Source organism: Humulus lupulus, chromosome 3 (genome assembly GCF_963169125.1).
Source record: "Humulus lupulus chromosome 3, drHumLupu1.1, whole genome shotgun sequence".
In the NCBI taxonomy this organism is placed as follows: Eukaryota; Viridiplantae; Streptophyta; class Magnoliopsida; order Rosales; family Cannabaceae; genus Humulus; species Humulus lupulus.
In genome coordinates this window covers 264,133,231-264,152,885 of record NC_084795.1, presented here as the reverse complement: position 1 = coordinate 264,152,885, position 19,655 = coordinate 264,133,231, and the positions used below count along the sequence as shown (strand labels likewise).

The 19,655-nt window shown below is 38.7% G+C and overlaps 1 protein-coding gene across 1 annotated transcript; it reads left to right on the top strand.

Annotated features, from left to right (window-relative positions):
• Positions 1-12,986: 12,986 nt before the first annotated feature.
• On the top strand, positions 12,987-18,465 carry LOC133823984 (succinate--CoA ligase [ADP-forming] subunit alpha, mitochondrial). Its single transcript, XM_062256845.1, has 7 exons — positions 12,987-13,343; positions 14,412-14,621; positions 14,870-15,040; positions 15,121-15,244; positions 16,587-16,648; positions 17,693-17,774; positions 18,108-18,465. The coding sequence occupies exons 1-7, from the start codon at positions 13,116-13,118 to the stop codon at positions 18,245-18,247; spliced, it is 1,017 nt and encodes a 338-aa protein (XP_062112829.1). The 5' UTR covers positions 12,987-13,115; the 3' UTR covers positions 18,248-18,465.
• Positions 18,466-19,655: the final 1,190 nt, after the last annotated feature.

Below are 19,655 nucleotides of genomic sequence, written 5' to 3'. Positions count from 1 at the left end.
TCTCCCATGGTGAGGGCTAACTCAATTGTGCCCAGGGGTTGTATCGAGTCTCCTGTAAACCCATACAAGGAGGTGTTGCAGGGCTTTAGGTTCCTGATACCCAGTCCTATCTTCTCTAAGGTCGGGCAATATAGGATGTCTACAGAGCTTCCATTGTCCACCAGGACCCGATGTACCCTCATGTTCGCAAGTTGAATAGTCAACACCAAGGGTAATTGTGAGGGAAATGCACACCTCGCGCGTCTTCTTCGCTGAAGGTTATCGAGTCATTTTCTCCTTTAAAGTTTTTCGGGGGTCGTTGTTCTAAGCTTAGCATGCATGAGGGTGGACTTTGTCTAGCTTCCTTGGCGTACCTATCTCGCCCTTTTCTTGATTCTCCTCTGAAGATCGTCCTCACCTCTCCTTGCACTTCTGGGGCTACGTCTTGCATTCCTGGCGAGGGTGTACGCAAGTCCTTTTAACGTGACAGCGAAGCAGTGGCACCTGGCCCTGCTATTAATTCCTCATAATTTCATCAAGTCATTGAACGCGTCTAGATGGTATTTGAAGTCCGTATTTCCCTCATAGAGGGTCACATGAGATTCTTTAAAGTTAGCCAGGAGCCGTTCCAACTGGATTTCTCGCGTGAAAGGCGACTCGTAGTCGAACTCTTTATCGGTAATGTGCCCCCTAGACGCCGTGACGATCTTATTCCGAAGGCTCCTCATCTCGGTGTCTAGCTCCTGTCGCCTCCTATTCAAGGAGTCCCTTAGCTCGGTAGGGTCGACCTTTCTCTTTTCTCTACCCTTCGGAGGGGCCACAGGAGGTGTTGTCCTTACTTCAAACCTCCTTCTATTGAGCTTTTCTCTTAGGTCAGGTGGCACCTACCTAGAGGTGACTTCGATGTCATTATGAGGGTTAGCGTTGTTCTTCTGCTCTGGCCTCTGGGGCTGCTTTACCTTCCCAGGATGTTCACGCTGCTTTGTCCGAGGGGTATTACTAGTGGAGAGTCGAGCCCTCCCATCATCCACAGGGACCGTGGTTTCTCCACCCTCTAGGCCTTTTTCCTTTCGTCTAGGAAAGGGCACACTTGATTTTCCTTGTAGCAGGCCATTCAACACCTCTTGTATATTTTAAAAGGTAGTTTTTAGCCTTTGGTTCTTCCAGTGTAACTCGCGTATCTCCTCTTCATAAAATTGAGACCTAGAGCTCGAGTTTATAGAATGCATTCGATGACTCTTGCCCGGCTTGCGCGTTGATGGACCCGGATCTTGCTGGCCGGAGTTCGGCACCCGTGGTGGCCTTGGGGGCGAAAGCTCTCTGGCATCTCTCGCAGGAGCAGCCGCGAATCGCAAATGGTTCTCATCAGGCTGGAGAGCTGGGGATGAAGCCTCCTTTTCATTCCCAGAAACCATGGGCTCCTTTGGTGCATCCACATTTTTGGGTGGCGGAGGAATTTTCATGGAGGCTTTCAGCTGATCTCCGTCAAGGTGGACCTCCACCTCTCGTGGCTCTCTCAGTCGCTTAGAGCATCTTGGAATCTTTTCCTGCCGGAATCAATGGAATAACAATGGCTTGGCACTTATCCTTCCCGCAGACGATGCCAAATTGTTGACGGCGGAAACTCGTCTACGAAATATGGATGAAAACTCAAAAAACTAATCAGAACTTAATGAACGCAAAAGAACATGTAGAAATATGAAGGAAAATTCCAAGTGAATAATAGAAGAAGAATTCGTATATGGCTCTTAGAATAGCCTGATCTTACAAAATTCCCACCCCCCCCCCCCCTCAAATGGAGAGGAGGAGATCCAATTATAGTGGGGCTCTAATGGCCCTTGATACATTGTGGTCCCAGGGGAAAAGATTGTATGTATGTTGTCATGGTCGTGGCACAAGTCATTGTGGAGCAGAGGGCAGTCAATCTCTGACACTCGTACTAAGCAAGTAGTGGAGGAACGTTCGAGCACTAAAGTGGAGGTGCTCCCACAGACTCTGACCATGTACTGGAGCCGGCACAAGTCATTGTGGAGCAGAGGGTTGTGGTGCCGGCTCCAGTACATGGTCAGAGTCTGTGGGAGCACCTCCACTTTAGTGCTCGAACGTTCCTCCACTACTTGCTTAGTACGAGTGTCAGAGATTGACTGATGAGGACCACATTAGGTACCTTACTCGTGCGACCACTACCTGTCTGGCATGTACATCGTGTCCATGCTTTAACTCCTCTTGTTTTGTAAACGCAATCTGTACCTCTTCTGACTTCATACCAAATCGTTGTGAGGCCTTCCCTATCCTTCCTTTAATGTGTGTTAAAGAGGTCCTCGACTTTACATCCCGTGAGACCCACAGGGAGAGAGGTGCCCCGTTGGTGGCGCTTATCTCAGGGAGAGAGATAAGTCCTCTTCAACGAGGCCTGTTATGTATGTGATAAGACTTGATGCCCATGCGTGAGTCAATGGTCTCACTTCGAGAGACCAATGCCCCGCAGTCCCCATGCGTGAGGGGCCGCAAGACCGTCGAGGTGAGGCAGGGTTGCATGGGGGCCGCGAGATGCATGCCTGGGCAAGGCGAGGTGTGCCTCACTGCGCGAGGCCCTTCTCACGGCATGGACCCAAGTGCGCTAGGCTCATGCGCGAAGGGACGCGAGACCATTGAGTCGAGGTGGAGTTGCTTGGGGGCCCCGAGACACATGCTTGGGCAAGGCAAGGTGTGCCTCGCTGCGCGAGGCCCTTCTCGCGACATGGACCCAGGTGCGCGAGGTGCCTTGGTGAGGCCGTGCCTCGTGAGACGGTGGTGGCGCGAGGCACCTTGGCATGGCCGTGCTTCGTGAGACGGTGGTGGTGCAAGACACTTTGGCGTGACCGTGCCTCACGAGACAGTGGTGGCGCGAGGCGCCTTGGCGAGGTCGTACCTCGCGAGACGGTGGAGGCGCGGGGCGCCTTGGGGAGGTCGTGCTTCGTGAGACGGTGGTGGCACGAGACACCTTGGTGCGATCATGCTTCGCGAGACGGTGGTGGCACGAGACGCCTTGGTGAGGCCATGCCTCGCGAGACACCTTGGTGAGGCCGTGCCTCGCGAGACGCCTAGGGGCGAGGTCATGCCTCGCGAGACGCTTAGGGGCGAGGCCAAGCCTTGTGAGATGCCTAGGGGCGAGGTGGTTTATTGCTAGAAAGGCATATCTGCCTCCTTGGGACCCTTAGTGCGAGAAGTGCCGTTAATTTTGAGAGGTGATCCTACCTGAGTCTGTGCATGAAGCGAGGCTCTATAAGAGGGGCGCATGCCTTATGAGGCCCTTGGCGTAAGGTGCAAGGCCGGCCTTGGCTACTCTCCTTCCAGGCGTTTGCCCTGAGGTTCACGAGTCGGGGTCTTGTGCGACTAAAATTCTAATTTCCACAACCTCAATACCAAAATATCAGTCTATCTTACTTCCCAAGTGTTTAGAAAAGCTTAGATTGGAAAGCTTTTAACCCCCAAACCCTAGTGTTTCTCTCTAGAATGAACTTAGCAGCTTGGAGGCTCTGAAGAATGCTTGAATGATGAAGCAAATGGCTGAGTGAAAGGTCCTATTTTGTAATGACCCATCTATTTCTAAGACATTGGACCATTAATACTACTAGACATAGCTACTATTATTTTGATACAAACATAAGAAATAACATAACTTTACTGAAAACCGAAGATATTGTATCAAATACAAGATAAGGTAAAAATATAAAATAAAGTGTGATATGGTATGTGATCCCATTGTTTATAAAACATAAAACTTAATTTTAAATACTAATTGTGAAATTACATCAAAAACATAATTTAAAAGACAAAAAATTAACGTCATCCTCGATCGACACACAGTCCATTGAATCCATTCATCCTTAACACACAAGCCAAGCTGCCAAGAATCCTTCCACTTTCCATAATCATTTTCCTACATCACACTAAAAAAATTAAGGAATGAGCCTAATGCCCAGTAAGGAAAATCTACTAAAAGCATACATCATAAATCATAAAAATAAGACTATATCATAAACATATATTATAAAACATATGACTATAAAAACATATATCATATAGGACTACAATATTAATGGTCATTTACTCATTAACATGGCATGTGATAAACCATCTAGGTCATCTGTCAACTAATCGAGGTAGGTTAGATCACATGGTAGTATATGATAACCCATCTAGGTCCTCTATCTACTAATTGAGGTAGGGTAAATCATAACTCTAAACCATGAAAATGATAAAAAAAAATTATTGGGGCTTGCTATCTAATGTAGAGTCCAATAACTTTACTTAGCTAGTTTGATAGTAGTAGTAATAGTAATAGCTAGTAGTATGATTATTACTGTGGATATTGGTTCAAGCCGGGACTTAGTTGGACACTCGTAGTAACACTTGTAGATTTTATAAGTTTAACCTATAGTTTAAGAATATTAATTATAACCTAAGGTTTGATTAATATGACTGATTATGAAGATGATAATTATTATACTATAAGGTTTAGATAGACCCAATAAGATATTAACACTTGTCATGTGTATGTTTAATGAGAAATTAAATATTTTTGAGGAATAAGTTTATTAAGAGTAATATTTGAAAATCCTAGGGTCTGCCAGTAGCTTTGAAATCGTTAAAAGAATTAGTCAAGGCTGTTTACTCAATTCAAATTAAGCTGAAAAAGTGTAATTACGTGTATAATATTTCAGCGTATGCCGATATATCGCAGCTCTAGGGAGCGATATATCGCCATACGGGGATGTAGAAACACAAAACTTCACACGACAACTACGACGGGCCTCAGGAATATCAGCCCAGGCGATATATCGCCTAGCATGGGCGATATATCGACTGTAGTGCATGATTTTTGAATAATTTTGAAAATGAGCTCATTTAAATCCTTAACCTCCTGATAAGTCCAGAATCTTTTTGACTGAGTCTTCAGCCTCTGCTGAATGATTATTCAAATGTTTTTCAATTAAAAAGCCATTATTTTATTCAAGCTAAATGAAGATCTTTTCATTCTTGAACTCTATAAATAGAACCTAGTACCCAGCCATTTCTTCATTCATCAAGCTGAGTTCAGAGTCTACAAGCTGCTAGGATTACTTTAGAGTGTTAAACACTTGGGTTAGGGTTATAAGCTTCATCATTATAAGCTTATCAAACACTTGGGAAGTAAGGTTCATAGTGTGTTTATCGGTTTCGAGGTGTAGTTCGGGTATAGCAAATTTCAAAGGTATTCCTATTCTAAGTTCCTTCCTGTATTGTTTCATTAGTTCTTATAGTTTTTCTCTACTCAAAACCTAACTCAGTATTCTTTATTCTTGATTAGGCATCTAAAGTTATTTGAACTTGAGGTTCTTGTTGGTAAGTATCTCTTCGATGGTTTAGTACATTCTTTTCATCTCTTTTCTTTTAGAATACTCACCTCTCTATTAATGGTTTTTAGGAGTGTTCCAAAATCCCGACCTTGTTCTAATCATCCTGGTATTTTGGTAAGGATAATAGGATAGTTCTTATGTGATATGTGCTATGTTTATATAAGCTGTTATGATTATGCTATAGTATGATTTTATGTGTATGATATATGTATGTTTGGGGCTTATAGTTGTTATATAGGAAACCCTATCAGTTTTATGTTTTGGGGCTTATAGTTGCTATTGTTGACGGTGAAATCTCATCAACGAAATTAGATCGGAAAACTCAAAGGTAAGTCAGGTGATGTTTATATAAGAACTGTGAATAAACTTTAAGGAAAAGTAAACACAGACAAATGATAGAGCAAGCCTTGGTATATTTCTCAATAGCCTCTACTTACAATGAATTTTCCAACCCCTCTTCAGGTGGGGTTAGAGTTCATTTTATAGTAGGCTCTAATGGCCCTGGGTACATGGTGGTCCAGGAGACCAAGTGGTACATAAGTACTTTGTCAGGAGAGTGGCTTCAGAGGTTGTGGTCGAACATCCAGCACAGGGGCAGGCGTCAGGAAGATGTCTCCACTACTTGTCCGTACTCATGTCAGAGGAGTGGTGGCAGACGTAGTGGTGCAGGTGGTAGTGGTGTCGACTCTGACTCTTGGTCGTAGACGTACGGGCCATAACTCTTATCCTTGCATTCCCACTCCCCCACTGGTACGGGTGTCCGTATTTCGACATACAAGGTCTTAAGGGCCGTACCCATTGGGGTATGAGATCGTACAGTTATGTTCCATTCAACTCATACCCGGGCCCCTAAGTATTGGGGTCCCAAGGTATAGGGGATGGGACATTTGGTGCGCGTAAAGGTGGTGGCGTGAGGCGAGGCTCTCGGGTCCCTGACACGAGATGCCTGAAGCACCCCGAGGTCACCTGCGTGCACAAGTGATAGGCATGGGGCCTTGACAGACGGGTGCGAGGTGAGATGACTTCCTCGCGAGCCCCTTGGTGGCAAGGCTCCTTTGACGCGTGCCCCCATTCGCATGGACACCTGATGCTGCGGGCGTGGCTGCGCGAGGCCGTGGGCCTGCTGGGGCACGAGTCTGCCTGGTGTGCGGGTGCGGCTGCGCGAGGCCGAGGGCATGCTGGGGCGCGAGGCCGCCTGGTGTGCGGGCGCGGCTGCGCGAGGCCGAGGGCCTGCTAGGGCGTGAGGCCGCCTGGTGTTTCGCATCTATGTTTTGCGAATGGGGGCCACATGGCATTGATCCCATGAGGCATGGATCCAGACTCGTGACGTGATGGTGTGACGACTTCCCGAGACAATGATGGCCCGAGGGCCTCGCATTGATCTCATATTTTCCCTTGGTGAGATTTTGAGCATCAACACTCCTGTATTCAAAAAGGGCCTACAGGCTCGAGTCCAATTGCATGATTAAGTGGCCTTTATCCCTCTGTTCTAATCAGGGACTAGAGATTTCTTATTTGGTGGATTTTTGGCATCCACAGCTATATAGCAAACCCCAACACTTTTATGTTTTTGGGGCTTATAGTTGCTTAACTAGCAAACCTCATTGTAGTTTGAGGCTTATAGTTGCTTAGTTAGCAACCCCAATAGTCACCATGTACATGGGTTAGAATTATGATATATGTGTTATAGTATGTGATATATGTTCATAGTTTATGTGTATGATTATGTTTCATGCTTGTAGTATATTTTCCTTGCTGGGCATTAGGCTCATTCCTACTTCTGACGATTGTAAGTCTCCGTAATACTGCTTCTGAAGATTCAATGTCCATCGGTGTAAAGACTGTTCTACCCACTAGAGGACACACTTGGGAGTTTGTTGGTCTGGTGTGTCTTCTTTTTGGTTGCGTTGATTGCATCGAAGCATTGTCGAGGGAACTCTTGTCTTGGGAAGGTAATGGGTTCTTTTCAACATTTGACCCTTCTTTGGAAGTAGCCCATTCTAAGAACCACTTTGGCTTGACGACGTGGAATGGAGATCACTCCCAACTTTTTTCTCGCATCCACTCACCGTACATCAGAAAGCTTTGGTCTTCTTAGTTCTTGATAAGGGTCGGTTGACGGAAGCAAAGCTTCATTTCATGCCCTATGATTATCCACTTGTTTTGGCATTCTTACATACTTGTATTGAAGCCAAAGAGGAGGCATGCTTTCTCTTATTACTATGAAGCTTGGAACGAAAGGTTTATTAATGTCAATAACAACCCATAATCGAAGAGTTCCCAACCCGTAAGTTAAAGCTAGTTCAGGTATCGTGTATGTCTTACTAGCTCTAGCAGCCACCATGTTAAGATTTGAGTTTTTCCAAAATCCAATGGGGATTTCGTGAACGTAAACCCAAACTGATGTAGTTAAGAACTCAACCTTTAAGTATCCCACATCTATAGGCCACGACTCTATAGCAAGGAGAGCTCCGCTTACTGACCATGGGCGACGATCTAAGACCCTTTGAGCACGTCCATAACCCTTTGAACATCTTCCATGCTCTTCATCCGAAACATGTAGAACCCATTTTGGAGTTCATTTGAAGACCATCCATCAATGGATGCCAAAGCCATCTTCAAAGCAGATTTCATAATATTCTGTGAGATTCTTTTTTTTTAGAAGATTTTTCCCAGTAGGAGATTCCCATGGATGTACGTGTTATCGGTTGGGACCAGTTCCAACTTCATATCCATCGCTTCATCAAATCATTCTGAAAGTTCAGGGGCTTCCACGTTTTGGCTGCCCATGACGTAAGAACGAAGCTAGAAAACATATAGACTTGGCTGAAATGAAAACTCAAAGACTTGAGAGTGACCTTTGTTTAGACGAATTGGTTGTCAGACATGCAATGTCTACTCTGGACTAAACCAAAAAGCTCATAGAGAGCATCTTAAAATGACATTTGAGAAGCTTTTTCTTATTTTTTTTAATTGTAAAAAAAGGGAAATTTTCACTTATATACAACCAAAGTAAAAAAAATTACTATAATAACATCAATTAAACTAATTACAAAAATATATACAATCTATACTATTTTAATATATAATATTATGAAAATGCAATCCCTTAAATATAGTCACTTCCCTTATATGTTTTAGTTTCAAAATTTGTGACTTCCCATAAATAAAATACATACAAATAACCATAATATTTGATCTAAATGAAGATTGTTCGCCCTGATTTTCCAACGGGCTATTAGCGAGCTGAGATACGGCCTAAACTTTGTCAGCCACGTGGATTCCCTATGACCGGAGCTGTTGTCATCAGGTCCTACCTCGTTAGCTCGGGGTATCCAAAGGTCCGCCAAGATTACTTAAGGACTGAGTCTGGACTCTGAAGGCCACAGGTCGAGGGAAGCATCCAGCTCGTGGTACGAGCTAGAGTTGGAGGCTGTGACCTTTTATAAAGTCAACCACGCAAGGTAAACATGCATATATCAGACATCACGTGTCTGATATATCCCTGACTTCTCGGACACACAGCATGAACGTGCGTATTCAGACACCCACGATTGGGTTGGGCCGTGCAGCCCATTATCCCCTTACCTATTGATTAGACCACACTTCATGTGTCAGGTTTTAGGAATTAATCATGAATGTCACAGAGTTGACATGATAGGTAAGAAGGTCACAGGATGACCTTCTTACCAACTCCCAGGTGCCCTCTCCTATAAATATGGAGACCTTGGGAGTTGCAAAGGGTTTGATTCTATTGTGTAAGGAAATACCCTGTAAAAGAATACCAAGCATATAGCAATAATATTGACTGGTGGAATAGAATGATTTTAACATTTGAACCACCTAAAAAACGTGATTGTGTCACCATCCCATCTCAAAAAGATCATTCATCTATTTCGGTTCATAGTTAAGCACTAATCCCTTCCTCTTATTTTCTTAATTACCTGTTGGCGAAGAACCGCGTCAACAAAGATATTTATCAATTAATATATAATATGAGTGATAATGATAGGAGAATAAATATACACAAATAATATCAAACAATTAATATATGATTTACACAAATAAAATAGGAAATACGTAATCACTATTAGCAGGCGCCATTTTCAAAATTTTTGAATATATATCTTTAACAAATCTGCATTTGTTCACAATTTGATGAGCAACATTAAGAAAAAATGTTGGTTGAAAGAAAAATAAATATGTTTATAATTTGATATAGGAATTAGGGGTATTGATCTAAAATACACTTATAAAAAAGATGCAATATCCACTTTTGAACCTGCCATTTCGAGACACTATTTTTTCCAGCAAGGTAAGCTTTTCGAATGATTTATATCTCAATATTGTTTTATAGTATATTTATATATATATATGTTTGATTTAACATTTTGACGTACATAACATATGTTTAAGTACTTTTATATTATAATCGAATAAGTTTAAAAATGAAAAGTTTGAATAATAATGGGTACAATCAGCATTTATATATAATTATCAATTTCTTCAGTTCAAAAAAATAAACTGATATGTTTATTTTGTAAGGTGTTCACATGAACAACTAATTATTTTATTTTGCATTGTTAAGAATAATTAGATGAACTTAAATAACGATATAAACAAAACACAAAAGAAAATAAACTTTGATGTAGAAGGAAATAAACAATGCTATTGTAAATCGAAACATAAAATTATAAAACATAAAAGGACTCTATTAATAAATAATTAACACAAACATTTACTTTTATTTAGAGATGTTTTTTTAAAAACAGAATATGTGAAATTAAAACACATCTGTGTAAATTAAAACCTTTTGTTTATTTTCAATGTCACGAGGAAAAAATGAAAACGGTCAATAATTCAAGGGCTATTATCTAATATATAAGTTACTGTTTATTTTTTGAAAACATTATACATAATTATGACAACAATGTATATAAATCTTATAAAGAAAAATAAATAAATAATGCTTTTATAAATCTTAAAACAAAATTATTTTATGTAAAAGTAAACTTTGAACAAAAAATTAAAAAAAATATACATTTATAAACTGCTATTGTTATGTATTCCATTTTATTTATTTATTTAGCAATTTTTGTATAAAAATAAATATGTAAAATTATAACACATCTGTAAAAGTTAAACAAATTTGTTTATTTTTCGATATCGTGTGAAAAAAAATTAAATGAGCAAAGTAATACAAGGCTAATTATCTAACATATGTCTTATTGTTTATTTTATGAAAACAAGACACACAAATATGACAACTGTGTACATTTACTACAATGGTATTTGGGAAAATCGGTGTACTTATAAAGATTTTGAGGTAACTGGCATCTTACTTCCTAGTGACGGTACTTTTCTTCAATTGAGTACAATGATCACTAAAAAAAATGAAGGTACAAAGTAAAAACAAAGCTGTAGAAATTAAGTTCCAACCAAATCCATCATTACCACCGATTGTAATAGATGATGATGACACGGTAAAGTTTTTCATGGAACTACATAAGAAGCATTTTAATGAAACAATATACCCTTTGTTGGTAAGTTTCAACAATACCCAAGTACAAATCACACAAAGCGTGGGGGAATGTTCAAGACAAGACAATCAGGTAAAAACTTTTTTTAACAAAAAAAATCCAAAAAATAAACATTACAACACTTTCCAATATAAATTGAAATTATTATAAAAAATTTAACAAAACTGTTTGCCTTTTGATAAATCAGGTTAGTATGGGGGGATATCTTACACATGAACCAGATTGGAATGGGGTAGCACATAATCTAGCCATATCAATAATAAACAATGAAAAACAAATAGTGGCTGCAGCTGAAAATGATGATGATCCATTCTTGTATGGGGATCAGGACATTAAGAACATAAAAACTGGGCATGTCTTCCAAGACAAACAAAGTATGATAATAGCAACGAGTTTGTGGTCCATACGATCAAATTACCAACACAGAGTTAAAAGGGCATCAAATAGAGATTATGTGCTCATGTGTTTGGATGAAGAGTGTAAGTGGTATTTCCGTTCATCAAAATTGCGGCAAACAGGTTTGTACAAGGTTCATAAATTTGACCCACAACATACATGCTCATTAAACAAGCTTGTTGCAGACCATCCTCAAGCAAAAAGTAAGGTGGTGAGTGAGTGCATAAAGCGACGATTGTTAGATTTGAAAACAAAGTACAACCCACGCGATATAATGAACACAATGATCGATGAATACAATGTATCAATATCGTATCAAAAAGCATGGAGGGCCAGAGAGAAAGCAAGGGAGACCATATTAGGTTGCCCACAAAATTCATATCGCTTCCTACCAGGATTTCTTTTTAATTTGCAAATATGTAACCCAGGTAAAATTTTTGTTTATTTTAATATGTGTTGAATAAAAAAAAATATTGTGTTATTAGTGTAACGAATCATTTACAACCACTAATCATTATATTGATATTATTATTTTCAAAATAAACAATTGTATCAGTAAAGACGTTTGTTTATTGAATTCAGGTATAAAAACAGATCTCGTGGTAGACGAGAACAATAGATTTAAATATTTGTTCTTTGCTATTGGAGCATCTATAAAGGGATGGGCAAATTGCACACCTATAATTGTGGTCCACGGAACATTCTTGAAAGCTTCATATGGTGGGGCGTTGTTGATAGCAAGTGCTCATAATGCTAATAGGAAAAACAATAATGTAAGAAAAACAATAATTACTTGTCAAGAACTAGAAATATATACATAATGTAAAATCGGAAGAAAAGTTTAAGTTTAATTTAGAAAAAAAAAGCTATATAAAAAAAAACCTTTATCAATGGGAATTCGGGATTGGGCCGGAATTAGAAACCGAGTCTTGAACAAGCTCCGCCTCATCAATAATTTTCAACTTCTTGTTAGTTCTAGGTTTAACAGAGAAGGGCGATCTATTTTTCATCTTCTTATGAGGTGCATGCATCTTCACACTCGGGGGTGAATCTCTCTCATCGTCAGACTCGTCAGTTTCAAAGTGATCATCGACCAGTTCATCCTTCTTCAACGACTCAATGGAGAGAGTGTCTCCGGCGCTCCGCGTTGAGACCATCGGAATGGATGATGAAAAACAAAAATGTGTTTGTGTGTAAGGGTTCACGGTAAGGAATGGAAAGAGAAGGAAGTTTAGGGTTAGATTTTTGAAATGGGAAAAATAGCTTTTTTTGGGGAAACGAAAATGGCAGATGCTTTATGTGATGTGTTCAGAATTTTTTTTAAATAAAAACAAAATACAAGAAAAATTTAAAAGGTAAGTAATAAATATATAACCTAATATTATGCAAATCAATAAATAATACAATATGAGTATTAGAAATAAAATATACAATAGTAATTAAAATAAAAAATAGGTTAGGATTTGTATATATAAATGAAAATATGTTGATAAGAATTAATATAGTAATTAAAAAATATATTGTAATGAGTTATGCAAAAATTCCTAAAAAAAAGCAAAAATTCCTAAAAAAAAACAATATTTATTCATCAAAGTAAAGCCCGCTAACACTAGTAGTGATTGAGGCTGGAGGAATGGGGTTATGGTATGGTAGGTCAAGAAGCCCATATACTGTAATAGTGACACGGGGTCCACTTTATTCCAAGGGAGGAGGAGAGAGAAAGTAAGAAAAGGAGGACAGAGAGAGATAGAGAGAGAAGTCGTAGCTTCCTTCTGAGATCCTGAGAAGACGAGGGCAAACCAAATAGAATCATTAAGCAATGGGTCGCCAAGCCGTCGCCAAGCTGATCGGTTCGATCGCCGCGCGCCGGCCTTCTTCGCTACTTTCTTCACCCGCCACAGCTCAGAGTCGCCGGCATTATGCGGCGGCTCCTCCGCCACCCCCTGCTGTGTTCGTCGACAAGAACACTCGCGTCATCTGCCAAGGTATTACTGGCAAGAACGGAACCTTTCACACCGAGCAAGCCATCGAATACGGCACCAAAATGGTATCAAATCCTTTTCAATCTTCTACTTATATACATATATGTAAAAAGTATTTGACGTTCTACTGTGATTAGTGCATCTAGTGTATGCTCGGGATCTATGGCGAACTAAATTTGAATTGATGTAGAATTGAGAATGGAAGCTGTAGAATTCAAACATAGGTCTGTTTGAACAGCTTGGAGTCTGTTAAGTTTTTTTTTTTAAATAAAAAATAAAAAAAGTAAACCATTTCTTCTTTTTGGATCTTAGCCAAATGGAGGGAAACATAGGGATATTTTGGTGTAGTTTGGGAGGATTTAAAATTGACACAGAATGATCACGAGGGTTAGGTCAAGTGGCCATGCTCGTCGTTTGCTCTTATGAGCTATGGGGTTCGATTCTTCACAGACAACTACTTTGTCTGCCTCTTAGTGTTCGGTGGGAGGACAAGGAATTATCACAAAATGGCTAAAGAAATTTTTTCCAATTGTTTTTGTGGCCTGAGAAATATGTTTTCTTACGCAAATTTAGGTTTAAATGGAGCCTAAATATCTGGAGGTTTAGGTAGAATAGAAATTAGAAATGTGATCAGAATCTCCCATTTAATTTTAAATGGTTGGTTATGTCTGCCAATAATTTGGCTTCTACTGAAAGGAGTAGCGGTGTTGAGTTTTAAATGAGTGATTATATGGATTTTTAACGCTAAGGATTTTAAAGTTTTATGTTTTCCCGTGCTACACAATGATTGATCAGTATGGTTGTAATTCCAGAATAATGTTTTCTTTTTTACTTAGATCGTGATATAGATTCTAGGTTGTTAATCGGACTGTATCTTATTAATAACAACCTTTGTTTCAAATAAAAAATAATAGTGATGTTGATGCACTTAAAAGAGTATTTTAAATAAACTAGTAAAAGATGTTATGAGGATAACATTGAAGACTACTAAATCTCTCGAAGATGCCTCTTAAATATGCAAAATGTTGTCAAAACAAGTCATTGAGTTGTGGTTTCAGAGAAATGTTTAATTTTTTGGCATGCTTCAATAAACTCTTTATATCTTATTAGTTGCTTTGATTTTGCTAAATTAGGTGGGTGGTGTAACACCAAAGAAGGGTGGAACAGAACATTTGGGACTTCCTGTTTTCAACAGTGTTGCAGAAGCAAAAGCTGAAACAAAGGCTAATGCCTCCGTCATTTATGTTCCCCCACCATTTGCTGCAGCAGCTATTATGGAGGCATTGGAAGCTGAGTTAGATCTTGTCGTGTGCATCACAGAAGGGATCCCACAACATGATATGGTGATGCGCATTATATAATTCTGATTTAATTTTAATTATGAATTCATTTCAAGGCATTGTTTTTGAGGATGTTTTGTCTAATTCTAATACAATAGTTATTTTGTCTATCATTCCGCTTAATAGTGTATCGGATATCAGGATTATTATCAACTTTTAATTCTTTGACCATTGATTACCTATTGGTGTTAAATTTTCTTATTCAAGTAAATGTAGCCTTGAAGCCTAATATTTCAATGTACAAATTTCAGGTACGAGTAAAGGCTGCTGTTAACAGGCAATCTAAGACTCGGTTGATTGGACCAAATTGCCCTGGTATCATCAAGCCTGGTGAATGCAAAATTGGAATTATGCCTGGGTATATCCATAAACCTGGCCGCATCGGAATTGTCTCTCGATCTGGGACCTTGACTTATGAAGCGGTGAGTGTTATTTTTTCTATACATTTAGAGGGGTTAGACTTGTTTTTTTATTTTATTTTTTCATGTCACTTTATTTATAGGTTTTCCAAACTACTGCTGTTGGCCTTGGACAATCCACTTGTGTTGGAATTGGTGGGGATCCTTTTAATGGGACAAACTTCGTCGATTGCCTTGAAAAATTTCTTGCAGATCCCCAAACAGAGGGTAAGTCATTGTTTGTACTTCCCTTCCTCTCTCTCTCTCTCTCTCTCACACACACACACACACCACACAAAAAGCCAAGACATATAGTATCAATATAATTAAATACCCAAGAAGGATAGCTCAAACAGTCAGGCATGTAGTTTGCTCCTACATTGTCTGAGGTTCGAGGTAGCTGATCTCAGCTTTATTACTGCCAGAAAGTTTTAAATTTTCTTCATTGAAAAGAGTATATGCCAATAGAAATATGTATCAGGACATCATACAAATAGTTGACAAGTTGAAGAAGTAAACATTTACCATGCTAAAGGTAAGTGGAAAAAATAATGAACTTAAAGCAAACACCAAATAATTCCTTATAAGATGTCTTAAGATCATGAAATGAATTTTATTTTGACCTAGGCTAGATCTAGTTGGAAATAAGTAGCTGGTTGATGATAAACCCCTTTATTCTACCCTTGAGGCTGGCTACACTGTTCCTTGTATCCAATCGAGCTTGTGTTCTTTTTAATTTGATTTTCTTTGCTGTGAAAGCTTTGTAATTTCAGTTACCAGAGCTTAACTAGACAGTTTGTCTTGAAATTTTTCCTTTTAAGGCTCTTCGCGTAGACCCTATGGTAACCTGAATTTGGGGTTGTGAGTGTTTATTATTCTAGTTAATAAATCCTGTTGGACTTTGTTCATAATTTTTTTTTTTTGAAAAAAAGGAAAATATGGTTGGATGGTTGTATATGAGGGAAGATGTAACTAAATGAAGTACCTTTTGAAAGACTTTTTGCTTGTGGTGATTAAATGAAGATTTTGTGTTATTGTTTGTTGCCAGTAATATAGGGGCAGGTTATGGCTGAAAGCTGTTTTTGAGAGTAGTTTCTAGGGTGACATTTTCAGCCCAAATTATACAATGGTTTCCTATACCGTCAGTAGATGCTTTAGTGATAAATGAGCAGCTTTTGTGGCTCAGTAGACTGTAGCACGGACGATGACCAATCATCTCTTAGTAATATAACTTTTGTTTCACCCTAGAGGGTAAGCTCAAATGAACGGGTATGTGATTTGCTTCCACAAAGTTAAAGGTTTGAGTCCTTCCTAGATATCTTCATAGCAATTATAGTTTTCTGTTCATAAAATAAAAAATAAAAAGGCTTTAGTAGTGTTTGAGCCGAATTCTTTGCTTGTAAAACAAATTTTCATACAAATACAACAAAGAAAGCTAAAGCCACTAGATATGGTATCTTGTCTGATGTTTTCTCTTGAATTCTGTACTAGAACAACACATCTGCTGTGGTATTAAGTATTATAAGGAAACATTAAATTTTTGCCAATCAAGAATATGTGTTCATTTCAGGTATTGTTCTAATTGGAGAGATAGGTGGGACTGCTGAAGAGGATGCCGCTGCATTGATAAAGGTATGCAGCATTTTTATAAGGTTTTAACTGTATTATTTCTAAATATGTTATTTTCTTTCCCAGACATTATAGTACGGTAGATACCTGATCAGGGCCTGGGGATTGGTCCTAATATCTGCACATTACGTTTTATTGAGGGTTAAAAAAAGGTTAGGGTGAGTTGAGCCTGAAGATTTCCTATAGAATTGATTCTGGACATAAAGCTCATAGCGGTCATAGAGTAATGATACACACAAAGATTACACACCATATTTACACACAATGATGTGTATTCAATTTTTGCCATTAATATTTTTTTAGTGTGACCACATCAGTTAAATTCTTATTCAATTCATCAAACAGTCTCTTAGTTTTAAACTCCCATTTCCTGTTACAAGTTTACTTTTCATTATTACGTTTTGTTAGTATGGCTACTTAGGCAGTGGCAGGTGTTGTCCTGGAGGACATGCTTTTTTTTCTTGTTCTTTTGCTGGGTGAATTTGTGGCTTCCTGAAAACAGTGATATTGTATAACAGAACCCACTTACCCCAAGTCTATACCACTTATTCCTATACCTCTTCAAATCTTATAACTACCCTTAATATTGATTTAAACTTTTGACAAAAGCTAATCTACCATTCTACCACTAAGCTTTGTCACCTCAATGATCCCTGGATCAATGGTAGTCACTTATTAATTTTCATCGTTTTCATCTTTTTATTCTTTTACCAGAATGCAATTCTAGTTTTCTTAGGAACCCAAGTATATTCTTATACGTTGCTGAAACAGAGTTGTGTATTTGGCTAATCCTAGTAAAACCTCAAATTTCATCATTATGGATTCTCAAGGGTATCTTTTTCTTGGTATACAATTACATAGTTCTCAATTGGAGTTTCATTTTGTCTAACCTTTTAATAATGGAAATTTAATTTTGTGCCCTTGTCCCATAATTTTTCATTTTCTAGAGTAATGTCCTAAGTTCTAACGTTCGCTGCTGCACTGTGTTATTTTAATATATTAAGGATCTGTTTACACTAAACACAAATATCTCATGACATAAAACAGGAAAGTGGAACTGAGAAGCCTATTGTTGCATTTATTGCTGGACTAACTGCTCCTCCTGGTCGTCGTATGGGCCACGCTGGAGGTAATATTTTGATTTATGATGACTTGTTGCACCAAAATGGACTAATAAGTAATAATAGTAGCATTATTACTAATGCAATTTTTCATTATTTTTATTTGTCAACATATTACTCGTCTGATTTTTGCTGATGTTCTTATTATGCTAATTACATGCATTCATATATAAATTTGAGTGTCACTAGTTTCACATATTGTTGATTATGGTAGTCGCGGGTGAACTGGGCCGTGGATATAATCTGATTCTGAGGCCATAAGAATCTAGCACTGTTTCAAATTGATTTTCATTCATGAAAATATAGGAAAGTGATTTTTAATGTTGCTTCTGGTTGTGCAGCGATTGTCTCGGGTGGAAAGGGTACAGCACAAGACAAAATCAAGACACTTAGGGAAGCTGGAGTTACAGTGGTGGAGTCTCCTGCCAAAATTGGAACTGCAATGCTTGAGGTTTTCAAGCAGAGAGGCCTTGTGAATTAAAAGTAGCATTTAAAGATCATCGATGGATGACCCCATCTTTAATTCTTTCTTGCAAAAGAAAATATTCAGAAACAAAGCGCACATGCATACTCTAATCATGAATTTTTATTTTTACAATGATTATCATTGCGGAAGAGCGTTTGAAAATCGTCTCCACCTTTTGAGCTATAATATAATGTTGTTAATTTAATAAAGTTATAGAAAGTTGTTGAGATTTATCTTTCATAGGTCAAATGGCATTTAATTGATCGTGTTTTTTACTCGTTCGTTCCTCGTTTCACTTTTAAAAATATAGTGCATGACTAAGAAATTCTAGCCTGTCTCTGGTTAAATATGGCTCTTTGTGCAGGAAATATTTGGAGAATTTGTAGATGCACGAAACAAGTTTAAAGCTTTCCAATGAGAAAGCCACTTGGACAACTAATAACGGCTTTAATATGAAAAGTTTAATCCGAATAATAATGTCTGAACTAGTGCGACACCAATGATTACGGAAAATTAGCTACTTGGTTGGTTGTTACCTTGTCTGGAAGTGAGAAACCCCAAAATTTATCTAATTCAGTTGAAATACAAATAAAAAAATTCCGATGCAACTTCCTAGGAACCAAAACAGAACACCTCCTAATCAAATGGACCATAAAACTAGAAACCTCTTATATCTAAAGATTCTTCCAAGAATGAGACATTTTAGGTTCGTGTGCTTAAGCGATGGTAATGGATATGCAAAAGATCATAGCAGTAGCATGGACTAAAAAATTAGCTTTTTATTTTTTATTAATTGGCTATCAATTAGGGGTGAATATTTGACCCGCAAACCCGCCTGACCTGCAACCCGAAAACTCGTCGGATTCGGGTTAAATTCGACCCGAATCCGACAGGAATCGGGTCGGGTTCGGATTTGAAATTTGTTGAACTTGGGTTTGGGTTCAGACCCGAAAAAATGGTATTTTTGAAAAAAAGTGTAAAAAAATGGTAATTTTGAAATAATATAGTATTTTTGCAAAAATTGGGCTTTTCGGGTCAAAACCCAATAGGCCCAGTCCAACCCAAAATCCGACCTGATACCCAACCCGAACAAACTCGAAACCCGAAACCTCACAAAAACCCGAATTTTTCTAGTTTCGGCACCATTTTTCTCCACCCGAAACCCGCAAAACCCGAACCCGATGCACTCGAAACCCGAAAATCCGACCCGTGTGCACCCCCTACTATCAATTAATTCAAAAATGTCAAATTACAGTGAACAACCAAACTTAAACTTTCACATCAATCTCGTAATCAATAATCAATCCCACTTGAGATATTTAACATTTTTGAATGCAGAACAACCCAGACAATTCTAATAATTCTTAATAACATACAACCTCAGGAGAATCCTAAGCATAATCCTTGACTTTGATCCAGCCAA